Consider the following 15,032-nt stretch of genomic DNA (forward strand, 5'->3'; position numbering starts at 1 on the left):
ACACGTGGCTGAGGTCCCGTCCACCCTGTGTTAGAGCACACACGTTACTGCATCCTCTGAATGAGCGTCACAGCACAGCGGAAACTCAAAGCCGGCCCCAGGGAAAACAGATAGGCAATCGGTGACCATACTGTCCTTCCTGTTCCCTTTTCTACCCTTGACACCCAGCATGTCACTATTTGGGGTAATCATGGGCTACCATGATTCAAACCTTTCTTGTCCCTTGTCCTCCCTTGCCCAGCAAAATGTACCTGTCCGTGGCCTGGCTTCTCCAGCCCACCTGGCTGAAGCTGGCGAGACAGCACCTCTACTGTAAACCATCGATGGCCTCCACTGCCTTTGCTCATTCAACAGCCTTTCCTGAGCATGTACGAGGTACCAAGTATTATTCCAAGTGCTAGGGATGAAGCGATGAACAAAACAATTAGAACCCACCCCTAAATGAGCACAAAGTTGAGTATAACCAAGGGTGGTAAATGCTAAGGAGAATAATAACACATGAGAAGGCTAAGAAGCTCAGGAGAGGATGGTGCGAGGAACTCACCATGGTTAGTGTCTCAGCTCAGACTCTGCAAATGTCTGTATCTGAACATGTTTAAAGCACTTAAACATACTGCCACCAAATTACCTTAAAATATAGAAACAAAAGCCTTTCAGTAGGAGGTAGACACTTATTAACATATAATTTTAAATCTATAAACTCAAAGTTTTCTATCCTACTCTAAATAAATGAAATCCCACTGGTATAAAAGGTAATTAAGCTATTTTAGAAAACCACAGAAATATATTATTTTCTTAAATGAGACTCTGTCCATCAAAACAAAGTAGTAAGAAAGTAGCTAAAAACATAACTTTATTTGCTGAGTAGAAGCATGGCACTTTTTAAGACTCTCATATAGGTATAGGACAAATCCAAGTCATTACTGTAAGAGGAAAAAGGTTAAACACAAAGCATATGTACTGTGAGTACCGAGAAAAGGAGAGGTGCAGGCAGGGTCAGTGACAACATGCCACTCCAAACCAAACAGCGTCCCTTTTTATTAACGCGCAAGATGTGGACTTTGAATGACAGAAGCAAAACACAAATGAAAACACCTAATTTTTATGTATAGTATATGTAAACATACACATTACATGGATTTAATAATCATAATCTAAATATGAGAACAATTGGTTCTCTAACCTCAAAATAAATTCAGTGTTGACATTACTGTTACTAACTTACAAGGTTTTGCATTTAACAGGAAGAATTATGGACACCCAAGTTCAGTGTAGTCATGGATTTCATGGTAAGATATAAATAGAGTTTTTAAGAAATAAACTATATAATAAAATAAGTTTACTTTTGAATCATAGTTCAGTCACTTTCTTCAATCAAAAATATTCCTTGATTATAAAGCAGCCTTACTTTGCAAATGTATTTCAGGAAAATAGCTCTAGCAATATTTGAAATTTCATACTTTTTTTAAAAAGGCAGCAAAGCAACAGACTTTAGATTTTAAACAGTATATTGCAAAATAGTTCAACGTATTCTTTCTAAAGCACAAAGCAAGCTCCATTTTGAAGGATGCTTTTTATCTTATAAAGCAAACTGTTCTGATATTTCTGTGGAAGTTTAGAGTCTGAATATATATGATAAAAGATAAATCTTTGTACATATAGGACAAACTTCAATACATATCCACAACACAAATGTTTTGCATTATTACATCACTCTATTATGAAGCTTAGTTTGTTAACATGTACTCAAAAGGAAAATAAAAACATGATACAGTTCTGCAGCTTTATAACAGGCTGAATTCTGCAACAATCGAAAACATGAAACCAGCAGCAACAGCAAAGGCAACACCAATCTTATGAATAATAAAACAAAACATCAAAAACCATAACCATTTAAATGAATAGCTACTACATTCTTCTTAACATATCTTAATTTGCTCTCTTGTCTTAAATATACTTTTTTTTTAAAATATTTTTCATCCCCAGAGGAAATGATGGCAAATTCTCCACAAAGAGGAAAGTGCATCATGTTTTATTTTCAAAGTGCTTCACATGTGTGTGTTTTATAGATATGTCTAATAAGGAAGTTAAATATGTGCAAATAGTTCCAATTGTGACTTGAATTCATGAACCTCATTATGGGATTTTTAAGTTCCTCCAGATGAGGCAGTCACCAACACAGAAGAAAGATCTGAGATGACGCAGCAGAAAGAGCCCAGGCCACAGATGAGGAGACCTACATCCTAGCTGGAGGGTCTGGTAACCAGCTAGCTCATGACCCAGGTGAGGAAGAGCAGCTTCAGAACCCCGCAGTAGGACAGGTTAAGCTCCAGAGCCGCTGGGGCCCATCCACCCCCACAGCTCTAAAGTATCTGTAGGTGGGACATTCCCAGAAGGGCAAAAAACTAAACCCAAAGACAAAAACATACGTTATCCAGCTACTATTCTCGCCTTGTCCTCAGTGGTACAGAAAGAAAGAAAAACTCCAGACAAGTCATGTGAACGTCTTAACATTAACCAAAGCTAGTGAAAACCTTCACAATGATGGTATATGGAAAATCCACTATTCTGTGCAAAAATGAGACACAGTAAGCAACATCAGTAAGTCACCTCATGGCACACTTTTCCCAAGTTTAAGAATTTTCTTGGGTCTAAAGCTTTAAAAGCTTTTTTAAAAAAAAAAAAAAGTCTTATTTTTACATTGTTTTAAGAGACCTACAGTTCATATTCCTACAGTTCATATTTCGAGCTTTTTAAAGGGGTCTCTGAATTGTTATAATGGTCTATATGAAGATAGTTGTATTTTCAAATTTTAAATAATGGCTAAGTGAAGTAAACCATTCATCATGGACTTTTTATATTGTGTGCGTGTGTGTCTGTGTGTGTGTATGTGTAAGCTCATTTATTATAATACTGTAGAAGCCTAACTCAACAATTCTCATCCACCAGCTTGGACCCGTTTATTCCCCGGTAGGTCACTCTGCTGGGCCTCACGAGGACCCCGTGGTTGGGCTTGCAGGTGAAGTAGCGCTTGTCTCCCACTGCCCCGTCATTCTTTCCTTTGGGGCTTCGAAGCTCCAGGCCCAGCCAGATCCCTGAGGCGAAGTCAGTGGGGCCCACGTACCTCACGGTGGCCATCTCGTTGGAGCTGGTGAGGAGGACCTGGGAGCCCTCGCGCAGCTTCACGCTGCCCTCCAGGCCGCCGGCCGCCATGCTGCTGCTCCAGCTGCGGTGCAGGGTGGGCTTCGACCTGTGCACAGGGGACCGAGGGAAACGCTTCAGCACGGAGCCGCAGGACGCCGTGCGCCATGCTCACTTCCACGGCCAGGTTCACAAGTCATTCACAAAACAGCACACTCGGCATTCACAACTTGATCTTTTCTATTCTACGTAGCAACATTAGGATATACTTTTGCTTCAAGTTTTTCTCTTCGGGCTATTTTAATGCTACCCTCATCTGGATTTAAGATTTCACTAGCAATTTATGTATGTGCACACACATTTTATACCTATTTAATGAAGCAAAAAGAATGAAACCTGGTATTTGGCCGTGGTAAATTAAAATTACCTTTTGTTCACCTTTCAAATATTTCTTTACATGAAAACCATTTTTAAAAACTTAATCCACAATTTTGGAAACTACACACACACACACACACACACACACACAGGCACCCCTTCTATGAAGGAACTCCAGTTACATTTAAGGGTTCGCCACTCCCCCTTGTCACTAACATCAGGAAGGATCTTAGTTGCCTAGAACAGGATTCCTCTCCTTTCCTCTACAACAAAACATTACTTACAAGGTACTGCCTCCGAGCACCCGCCACCCACATGACCTGATGACACAACTACTGAGCACCCACACACACAGCCCAGGCAAGGCCTTGCGCCAGCACTGCCCGGAGCTTCTTCCACTGTCCCTGCAAGTAGCTAATCCTGAAACCTGCCCCAAATAGAAATATGACCAGGATCTTGTTGCTCTATAACCTGAGACCTCCCACAACAGTCATCCAGAAAGCACCACCATGAAGCCATCCACCCACCATCCACACCATCTCTCCACCAAGAGAAACCCTTATCCTGGCCACACAGTAGAGATTATAAAGAACCTGTTACCAAAACTGCACAAGCCTGATTGTGAGCAGAATCTGGGTCCTGCTTGTTTTCCATTTTATTTCACTCTCTGTATTTTTAAATACATTATCACATATCGTGTCTCATTTATACATACTTCTACCTATTAACGCTGGAGAAAGGAAGAGCACTCTAATTTTCTGGGTAGGAAAACTGAGGTAAAAAGCCTGTCCTATGCAATGGGAAAAAAAGATTATTTACCACATTGAATTTCCAAATATAATGATAAAGTTAACAAAGGAATACAAAATACGTGTGTGTGTGTATGTGTGTTTGTGTATATATATATACATCCTCCCCAAAGTGATATTTTTTGGCAACCTGATGAAATTACTCTGAATTTCACATGACAGTATCTACCACTTCCTAAGCACTTAATATGTGCCAAACACATACATTATCTCATCCAACCTCACCCAAACCAGTGAGGAATTAAAAGAGTTAAACTATTTGCATAAGGTCAGAGAGGTGGCAAAGAGGAGTGCTGGTATTCAGATCCAAGCTATCCAAGGACAAAGGCCAGGCTCTTGCTCACAATCGCAATGAGTATTAATAATTGAGAAAGTGTTGAAAGATAATAATATGGCAAAATTTGTTTTAAATTGATTATATTTCCTCAATAAGAGTATGCTTTTTAAAAAAAAAAAAACAGGTACTAGTGTCAATCTGTAGAAGGATGAGTAAAGCTTCCTTTATTTTTATTTTCAAGGAAAACCAACAAAAGTGTTGATATTTTCTTCTCATGTCAATACATCATCTTGTACATATCCATACCTGCTGTATCATCCCCACGGTTCAGATTCCTCTCTCCTTCCCTGGTTTCTCTGTATCATGCTCTTCCACTCACCAACATCTTGATACTGATTTTGATACCTTTCCCCCTTCAAAATCCTTTATATCCTGGTTGTCTCTTCTTAGTAATTTCTTCCATTCTGCCTAAGAACTCTTGAATATCTTCAACAAACTGGAGCATAAAGTTATTGCCCTTAAATTCTTTCAGCTAGTCAAGTGAGGAGACCAATTTCAAAATCTCACAATTGATAAAGGTTTTGAGGAAGGTGGAGAAACAAAACCAAACCCACCCAACTCTGCTAAATAGTACCTGATAGTGCCTCAGCCCCCGTCAGGGTTCTCACGTGAAATCTCAGATCTTTGTGAGGCTTCCCAGCAACTACAGACCAGCTGATTACATAAACTAGCTGACTGATGCTCATCTGTTTGTTAAGTTCTAATGCATGGGCTGTAATTCCAGGTGGCTTTGAGGACCCCATGACTAATGCATGTCCCTAACTCAGCTAGATGTTTTCCCCTCAGGGCATGGTTCATAGATTAACTGGAAGAATTTAAAATTGAAAAAAATAAAAATCTTCTTAACCCAATCAGTCTAGAAGAGCCTCATATTCCTCAAAAAAAAATTTTTGAAGTTTCTGAAAGTTTCAAATAACTATTATGGGGAATAAAGTGGGTCTGGGGGAAATAAATACAAATGAGAAAGAGAAAAAGGAGATTCTATCTACAAAGAAACAGCAATAAAAAAGCCTTTTGAGCAGTATATTCTACAAGAGGAAGCAGGAGTATTTTTTAAAATAATAGTAAGATTACCTTATGCAAATAGGCCTGACATTTTTTTTATGGACTCCCCAAAATAGTAAGTCAATTCTCTAATTAAGTAAACAGAGTATAAAATCAATCTACCCTGTTCAAAGATAACACAAAATGTAAATTCCTCCAACTTTTATTAATAGTACTAAGTCTCTTTGAAGATATATTCAGGATACTACCTTTAGTCATTGGTCACATTTTTAATTGAGCTTGCAAAGGAGGGACAAAGAACTCTTCTCACTGACACACTCATCACACCTCTTCTCCTAGGTGTTAAAATTCTACCATGCAATGTAAAAGATACAAAATTCTACTTTTCTTCCTTCACAGAATCCTGTCATGTTCATCTTGAAAGATGTTTTTCTAAATCTTCTTAATACTCACTTGGCAAAAGCATTTCTTCTGTTAATCTCTTTTTGGGAAGAAGCAGAAGTTGTACTGAAACTTCTCCTAAAACCTAAATATGAAAGTCAAGGTCAGAAGAGGAAAAATAAATCACAAATTCACAGTTCTCGTTAAAAGTTATCTTTTATCATTTCTTCTACAGACTTCTATTTTACTAAATGGTTCTTTGAAAATAGACAGAAAAGAAAATAAGTGCATGTAGAGTGTAACACAAGTATAGATTTCTTGACAACTGCTGTTTTACCTTTCTCATCAAACCATGCACTACATGAATAAGTCAAGATCATGACGTTACTTTTGGAAGTTTTTGTTGTAAACTTTGAATACCAAACAAAATCAGACTATACACTGAGAGAGTTGAATCTTTTTACTCTCAAATATTATAATCTTGATAAGTCACATTAAAAAATAGGATAAAAATGGTTTAAAAACACTATTACTAAATATATTGTGAACAATAAATTTCAGAGCTTCTGGTTTTTGGCATCCCCAAATGACAGAGTTCTTTAAAAAAAGAAGAAGAAGAAGACTTCACAGAAGGTAAATTTTTTAAAACATGTGTTTAAAAAAGAACAGGATTTCCAGTTCTGGCAGTTACAGCACACCAGATGTGCTGAATGAATCTCTTGAATGAAACAAGTATAATTTAAAACAACAATAATCTTAAAAAAAAATACTGTTGAGCTCATACAAGTGGCACAATTTTAAAAAGGCCAAAAACCAAAAAGAGAAACCATGAGGAGTTTCCCCCAAACAACCCACCACCCTGTACCCCAGGACTAGACTGCCCTCTGGAGAACCTGGGGCCTGCCAAGATGGGGTTCTGACAAAAGTGAGGGTCTTGAGCAACTCACCCTCAGTGTAAAGTTAAACAAGAAACAAAATGAAGCACCACTCAGATGAACACAAAGGAAAGCAGCCTGTGTCAACCCTACCGTGCAGAAGGCAAGTTCATTTTATCTGTGTAATATAAAGGCAACAACACTGCAGAGAATGTAAACTGAAGTTGGCAGTGCCTTGTAGGCAACTGGAAGCAGTAAATACAGGAGGACCTCAGAGCTACTTCAGGCTCGGTTCCAGACCACCACAATAAAGCAAGTAACAAAGTGAGTCACAGACTTTTCGGTTTCCCAGCACATATAAAAGTTTACACTACACTGTAGTCTATTAAGTGTGTGATAGCATGACATCTTAAAAAAAATGCATGTACCTTAATTTAAAAATACCTTATTGCTAAATACTGCTATCCATCATCTGAGCTTTCAGTGAGTCACAATCTTTTTGCTGGTGGAAGGTCTTGCCTCAATGTTGATGCCTGTTGACTGATCAAGGTGAAGGTTGCTAAAAATTGGGGTGGCTGCAGCAATTTCTTAAAATAAGGCAACAATGAAGCTTGCCACATTGATTGACTCTTTCACAAATGATTTCTCTGTGCAGCATACCTGTTTGATAGCATTTTACCCACAGCAGAACTTCTTTAAAATTGAAGTCAATCCACTCAAACCCTGCTGCTGCTGTATCAACTGAGTTTATGTACTGTTTGAAATCCTTTATCGTCATTTCAACAATCTTCACAGTATCTTCACCAGGAGTAGATTCCCCCTCACAAGCCACTTTCTCTGTTCATCCATAAGAAGCAATACCTCATCTGTTCAAATTTTATTATGAGACTGCAGCAATTCAGTCACACCTTCAGGCTCCATTTCTAGCTCTCTTGCTATTTCTACCACATCTCCAGTTACTCCCTCCACTGAAGTTGTGAACCCCTCAAAGTCATTCATAAGGGCTGCAATCAACTTCTGCCAAATTTCCATTAATGTTGATATGTGAACCTCCTCCCATGAATCATGAATATTTTTAATGACACCTAAAGTGGTGAATCCCTTCCAGAAGGTTTTCAATGAACTTTGCCCAGATCTAAGAGAAGAATCACTATCTCTGGTAGCCACAGCTTTATGAAAAGAATTTATTACATACTAAGAGTTGGAAGTCTCAAAATGACTCCTTGACTCACAGGCTACAGAATGGATGTTGTGTCAGCAGGCATGAGAACATTAATTTTATTGTACATGTCCATCAAAGCTCTTGGGTGACCAAGTGCATTGTCAATGAGCAGTAATATTTTGAAAGGAATCTTTTCTTCTGAGCAGTAGGCCTCAACAGTGAGCTTAAAATATTCAGTACGCCATGTTATAAATAGATGTGCTATCCTCCAGGCTTTATTATGCCATTTATAGAGCACAGGCAGAGTAGATCTAACATAATTCTTAAGGGCCCTAGGATTTTCAGAATGGTAAGTGAACATTGACTTCAACAAAGTTACCCACTGCATTAGCTACTAACAGGAAAGTCAGCCTAGACTTCCCTGATGGTCCAGTGGCTAAGACTTTGAGCCTCCAATGCAGGGGGTGCTGGTTTGATGCCTGGTCAGGGAACATGATCCCACATGCCACAACTAAGAGTTTTCATATCACAACTAAAGAGCCCACATGCCACAATTAAGACCTGATGCAGCCAAATCAATCTTTTTTTTTTTTTTTTAAAAAAAAAGGCTACCCCTTCATTGAAGCCTCACATTGACTTCTCTCTAGCTGTGAAAGTTCTAGATGACATCTTCTCCAATACAAGACTGTATCATCTACATCCAGGGATTCCCAGGTGGCTCAGTGGTAAGGAATCCACCTGCCAATGCAGGAGACATGGGTTCAATCCCTGGGTTGGAAAGGTCCCCTGGAGGAGGAAATGGCAATCCACTCCAGTATTCTTTTTTTTTTTTTTTTTTAGTTTATTTATTTTTTTTTTTCACTCCAGTATTCTTCCCTGGAAAAATCCCATGGACAGAGGAGCCTGGTGGGCTACAGCCCATGGGGTTGCAAAGAGTTGGTCATGACTGAGCACACACATGTACCCATGTCTACATTGAAAACCCACTGTTTAGTGGAGTCACTTTCATTAATGAGCTAGCCAGATCTTCTGGATAACTTGCTTCAGCTTCTACATCAGCACTTGCTGCTTCACTTTATGCTTTGATCTTATGGAAATGGCTTCTTTCCTTAGACCTCATAAACAAACCTCTTCTGACTTCAAACCTTTTCTTCTGCAGCTTCCTCACCTCTCACGGCCTTCACAGAATTGAAGAGTTAGGGCCTTGCTCTGGATTAGATTTTGGCTTCAGGGAATGTCGTGGCTGCTTTGATCTTCTCTCCAGACCATTAAATCTTTCTCTGCATCAGCAATAAGGTTGTTTCTTACCATCTGTGTGCTTACCGAAGTAGCACTTTTAGTTTCCTTCAAGAAGTTTTCCTCTGCAGTCACAACATGACTAACCATTGGTACAAAAGGCCAGCTTTTGACCTATCTCTGCTTTTGATGTGCCTTCCCCACTAACTGTAATCATTTGCAACTTCTGAATTAAAGTGGGAGACATGAGACTTTTCCTTTCCCTTGAACACTCAGAGGCCATCGCAGGGTTCTTTATTGTCCTACTTTCAATACCGTTGGTTTTCAGGGGACGGGGAGGCCCAAGGAGGGGGAAAAAATGGAGCAACAGCCAGTGGTGGAGCAAGTCAGAACATACACATTTATCAATTCAGTTCGGTTTGGTCGCTCAGTCATATCTGACTCTTTGTGGCCCCATTGACTGCAGCACACCAGACTTCCCTGTCCATCATCAACTCCTGGAATTTACTCAAACTCATGTCCATTGAGTTGGTGATGCCATCCAACCACCTCATCCTCTGTCATCCCCGTCTCCTCCCATCTTCAGTCTTTCCCAGCATCAGGGTCTTTTCAAATGAGTCAGTTCTTCACATCAGGTAGCCAAAGTAATGGAGTTTCAGCTTCAGCATCTGTCCTTCCAATGAATATTCAGGACTGATTTCCTTTATGATGGACTGATTGGATCTCTTTGCTGTCCAAGGGACTCTCAAGAGTCTTCTCCAACACCACAGCTCAAAAACATCATTTCTTTGGCGCTCAGCTTTCTTTATAGTACAACTCTCACATCCATTCATGACTACTGGGAAAACCATAGCTTTGACTAGATGGACGTTTGTTGATTTTTTGATCAGCTTTGCCATTTTATATGAATGAGGTTCACCATGCCTCAAAAAAATTACAACAGTAACATCAAAGATTACTGATTGCAGATTCACCACAACAAATATCATAATAACGAAAAAGTCTGGGGCTTCCCTGGTGGCTCGGTGGTAAGGAATCAGCCTGCCAATGCAGAAAACATGGGTTTAGTCCCTGGTCTGGGAAGTTGCCACATGTTATGGAGCAACTAGGCCCATGTACCACAACTACTGAGCCTGTGTTCTAGAGCCTGGGAGCTATGTGCTGCAACTACTGAAGCCCACGCGCCCTAGAGCCTGAGCTCCGCAACAGGAGAAGCCACCACAATGGGAAGCCCCCATCTGCCACAACTAGAGACATGCCTGTGTAGCAGCAAAGACCAGCACAGCCAAAACTAAAACTTAAAAAAAATTAATGTTAAAAAAAGAGTTCAAAATTTCAAATTTAACCCCTGTCTCTGGGCTAAAATGCAACCCAGAGACATAAAGTAAGCAAAATGCTATCGGAAAAATGATGCTGAGAGACTTGCTCAAGGCAGGTTACCACAAACCTTCTATTTGTAAAAAAAAAAAAAAAAAAATATATATATATATAAAATATCTGAGCACAAAAAAAGCAAAGCACAATAAAACAAGATATGCCTGTATAATCTTCTTGAGAGGCATCAACCCAGGCTTCAGAGAATTTCCATATATTAAATTCTAAGTAGGTAAAATAAGTATTTCACAATAAATTACAAAACTCACAAGGAAAGAAAAAGTACCACAAGTTAGGATATTGAAGATATCAGATATTGAAGTATTAAACATAAAAGGTAACAATATTTAAAATGCTTAATAACATAAAAGAAAAAATCTTGAAAATATAGGAAAAGAATAAGTGACAATAAGTAATAACCACACAGACTTACAAAAAGAAAACAAATGAAAAATTTATAATTAAAAACCTTTGTGGCTGAATTAGGCAGTAGTATAAATATAGCAGAAGAAAGAAACAGAAAGGTAACTCTGAAAATATCCAAAATGCAGTCAAGAAAGAGAAAGTTCTGAGAACTATAAGCTAGGCATGGGAAAGTGAAAAACTGGCCTATCCTACTCATCAGAGTTTCAAAAGGAGATAATAAAGAGCATGAAGAAAGAAATATTTTCAAAATATGAAGAAGAATTTTACACAGTAAATCAAAGATACTAATTCCCAGATCCAGGAAGACTCAAGATGCCAAACAGAATAAACAAAGGGAAATCTCCACCTAGGCACAGAGTAAAACTGTACAAAACAAAGCAAACAGAAAGGATCTTAAAAAGCAGTCAAAAAGCGGAGATAAACCACCTACCATCACTTCATGGCAAATAGATGGGGAAACAACAGAAACATAGACAGACTTTATTTTCTTGGGCTCCAAAATCACTGCAGATGGTGACTGCAGTCATGAAATTAAAAGATGCTGCTCCTTGGAAGAAAAGCTATGATCAACCTTGACAGCATATTAAAAAGAAGAGACATTACTTTGCCAACAAAGGTCAGTATAGTCAAAGCTATGGTTTTTCCAGTAGTCATGTATGGATGTGAGAGTTGGACTATAAAGAAAACTGAGCACCAAAGAATTGGTTCTTTTGAACTGTGGTGTTGGAGAAGACTCTTGAGAGTCCCTTGGACTGCAAGGAGATCCAACCAGTCCATCCTAAAGGAAATCAGTCCTGAATATTCACTGGAAGGACTGATGCTGAAGCTCCAATACTTTGCCCACCTGATGCGAAGACCTGACTCACTGGAAAAGACCCTGATGCTGGGAAAGATTGAAGACAGGTGGAGAAGAGGACAACAGAGGATGACATGGTTGGATGTCATCACCGACTCAGTGGACATAAGTTTGAGCAAGCTCCAGGAGATGGTGATGCACAGGGAAGCCTGGCATGCTGCAGTCCATGGGGGTCACAAAGAGTCGGACACGACTGAATGACTGAACTGAACTGAAACCATCTACAATGGTACAGATTAGACAGACTCATAGCTGACTCCTCAAAACACTGACAGAAGACAGAAAACAGAAGAATGATAATGTCAATGTGCAGAGAGAAAACAGGTTTCAAACTAAAAATTCCATCAATTTTTACTTTTACCTGGTAAAACTATCATTAGGAAAGACAGTTAAAAACAGAGCATTTGCTACCAATAGGCCTTTTCTTAAAGAAATTTTTAAGAATACAAATGAGTTAAAAACAAAATGATTTCAAGAGGAAATTCAGAGGATTTATGACTAAAGATATTAGTAAATATGTATAAGCAAATTAAATAAATATCAATTATATAAAAACTAGTATAATAATGTGAAATTTGTGAGGAAAGTAAAATAGAAAAAGAATAACTCAATTTCTAAGGATTTTCTATTATTTGGAAAACAGTAAACATAATAATTGACTTTAAGCTTTGTTAAGTATGTATGTCAAAGTACCTACAGTAATTACTAGGAAGCATATTTATAGAGCATAACTTTTATACAAGTAGAAAACAAAATGAGAAAAATAGAGGGTAGGAATATAAACAGAATGAAGTCAAGAGAGAAAAACATTTAAGTACAAAAAAGTGGAAATATTAGAAAAATTAAATAGCATAAATAAACCCAAATATATTAGTTATACAATGAATGCAAATAGGTAAAACTCTCAGATTAAGAGACAAAGATTGTCTTTTTTTAAAAGTAAAATCCAGTTATATTCTATTTAGAAGATATTCCAAAAACATGAGGACATAGAAACATTAAGGCAATGGCTAGAAAAAAAGTTTTAGGCAAATACTTAACCACAAGAAGGCTGATACAAGGTAAAGAGAATTATTATAAAGCAATACCACTGACATTAACACCAAAATAGAAGAACCGTGTTGGTAAAAATCTAATAAAATGCATATAAAATCTATATTAGGAAAACCATGAAACTGATGAAAGAAATCAAAGATCTAAATAAATGAACAAGTATTCCATGTTCATGGGTAGGAAAATTCAATACTGTTAAGCCATCAGTTCTTCACAATTTCATCTATACATTCAATGCAATCCCAATGAAAATACCAGCAAATTATTTTGTAGCCATCAACAAACCAGTTGAAATGTTTACACAGAAAGGCAAAAAGCCCAGAATAACCAACTCTAAATTGAGGAAGATGATCAAAGTCTATTACTACAATTGAAGAATCTCTGTAAAGCTACAGTAATCAAACAATGTGGTATTAGCAAAGAAAAAGACAAATAGATCAACAGAATAGAATAAAGGGCCCAGAAATAGACTCACACAAACACAGTCAACTGCTCTTTGACAAAAGAGCAAAGGCAATTCAACAGAGAAAAGATAGTCTTTTTAACAAATACGCTGGACCAACCAACATTTGCATCCAAAAAAAAAAAAGAATCTAGACATAGACTTACACCTTTCACAAAAATTAACTCAATGAATCATAGATATAAATGTTAAGACCCAAAACTATGAAACTAGAAGATAACATAGGAGAAAATTAGGGTAACCTTGGGTTTGAAGACATTTTCAATACAAAACCAAAAGCACAAGTCATGAAAGAAAAAACTGATAACTTGGACTTCATTAGAATTAAAAAGTTCTGCTCTATAACAGACACTATTCAGACAATGAAAAGCCAAGTCAGGGGAGGAGCCAAGATGGCGGAGGAATAGGACGGGGAGACCACTTTCTCCCCTACAAATTCATGGAAAGAACATTTGAACGCTGAGCAAATTTCACAAAACAACTTCTGATCGCTAGCAGAGGACATCAGGCGCCCAGAAAAGCAGCCCATTGTCTTCGAAGGGAGGTAGGACAAAATATAAAAGATAAAAAGGGAGTCAAAAGAGCTACGGACAGAGACCCGTCCCGGGAAGGGAGTCTTAATAGAGGAAGTTTCCAATCACCAGGAAACCCTCGCACTGGTGGGACTTGGGGAAGTTTCTGGCAATCTAACTGGGAGGAAAAATTAAATAAGGCCCACAGATTACGTGCCTAAAAGCAACTCCCAGCAGAAAAGTACCCCAGACGCCTGCACCCGCCAGCAACAAGCGAAGGCGGAACGGAGAGGAGCGGGCAGCATTGCTTAGGGTAAGGACCGCCCGAAGACCCTGAGAGCAATCGGAGGGAGCTGTTTTAAACTGTGGGATAGCAAGGGACAAAATTAACCGGCTGGAATACACTGCCGGTGGTTCGCAAAACAAAGGGACTGAGAAACTCCAGATAAGAGCCGGCCCATTCCCGCTGGAGGTAGGAGGCAGGGGGGAGGGGAAAAGGGCAAACTCAGCCCCTGAGAAGCCACCCCCTCCCACACTGCAAACAGGCCTCCGGTTCCTATCTAAAGACTTCCTGAGACCCGACTGGCGGTGCGTGCTGGGGCCGCGGAGGGAAAGAGCGCGCCGTACCCCGGAAGATTGCACCCAAGCCTCTGGCTGCCTGGGCCTCTCGCCGCGGAGGGAAAAGGCGCGCCGCACCCGGGGAGAGTGCGCCTAAGCCCCTGGCTGCCTGAACCGCTCAGGCCGGGAAAGGCACAAAACACAGGTGCAACCGAATCTGCGCTTTTGTGGAGTACCCAAAAACTGGAACCGCACTCAACGCAGGGCCCACTCAATATAGAGCAGCCGGGAGCCTGAGCAGTGTAGATGGGGAAAGTACTGACACCCGTGAGCGGGGCAAACCCAGTGTGGCCGGAACACGGTGAGTGCTATCCACACAGAGGGTATCTGTCTGCAGCGCCCCGCCCTCCCCGTAGCTGGACTGAACTGAACTTGCGAACCTAAATAAGAGATCACCTCCACTCGC

General features: G+C 39.4%; 1 protein-coding gene across 4 annotated transcripts in view; it reads right to left on the minus strand.

The window, feature by feature from the left end:
* Positions 1 to 835: 835 nt before the first annotated feature.
* CLIP4 (CAP-Gly domain containing linker protein family member 4) overlaps positions 836 to 15,032 on the minus strand; it is an 81,760-nt gene continuing 67,563 nt past the window's right edge. For all 4 annotated transcript variants that reach the window (XM_020886234.2, XM_070449852.1, XM_070449849.1 and 1 more), the window contains 2 exons: positions 6,124 to 6,196; positions 836 to 3,250 (listed from right to left, as the gene is read on the minus strand). In XM_020886234.2, coding sequence (XP_020741893.2) covers positions 2,929 to 3,250; positions 6,124 to 6,196 — 395 coding nt within the window. In that variant the 3' untranslated portion in view covers positions 836 to 2,928. The remainder of the gene's footprint in view (positions 3,251 to 6,123; positions 6,197 to 15,032) is intronic.

Source organism: Odocoileus virginianus, chromosome 2 (assembly GCF_023699985.2).
Source record: "Odocoileus virginianus isolate 20LAN1187 ecotype Illinois chromosome 2, Ovbor_1.2, whole genome shotgun sequence".
Taxonomy (NCBI): Eukaryota; Metazoa; Chordata; class Mammalia; order Artiodactyla; family Cervidae; genus Odocoileus; species Odocoileus virginianus.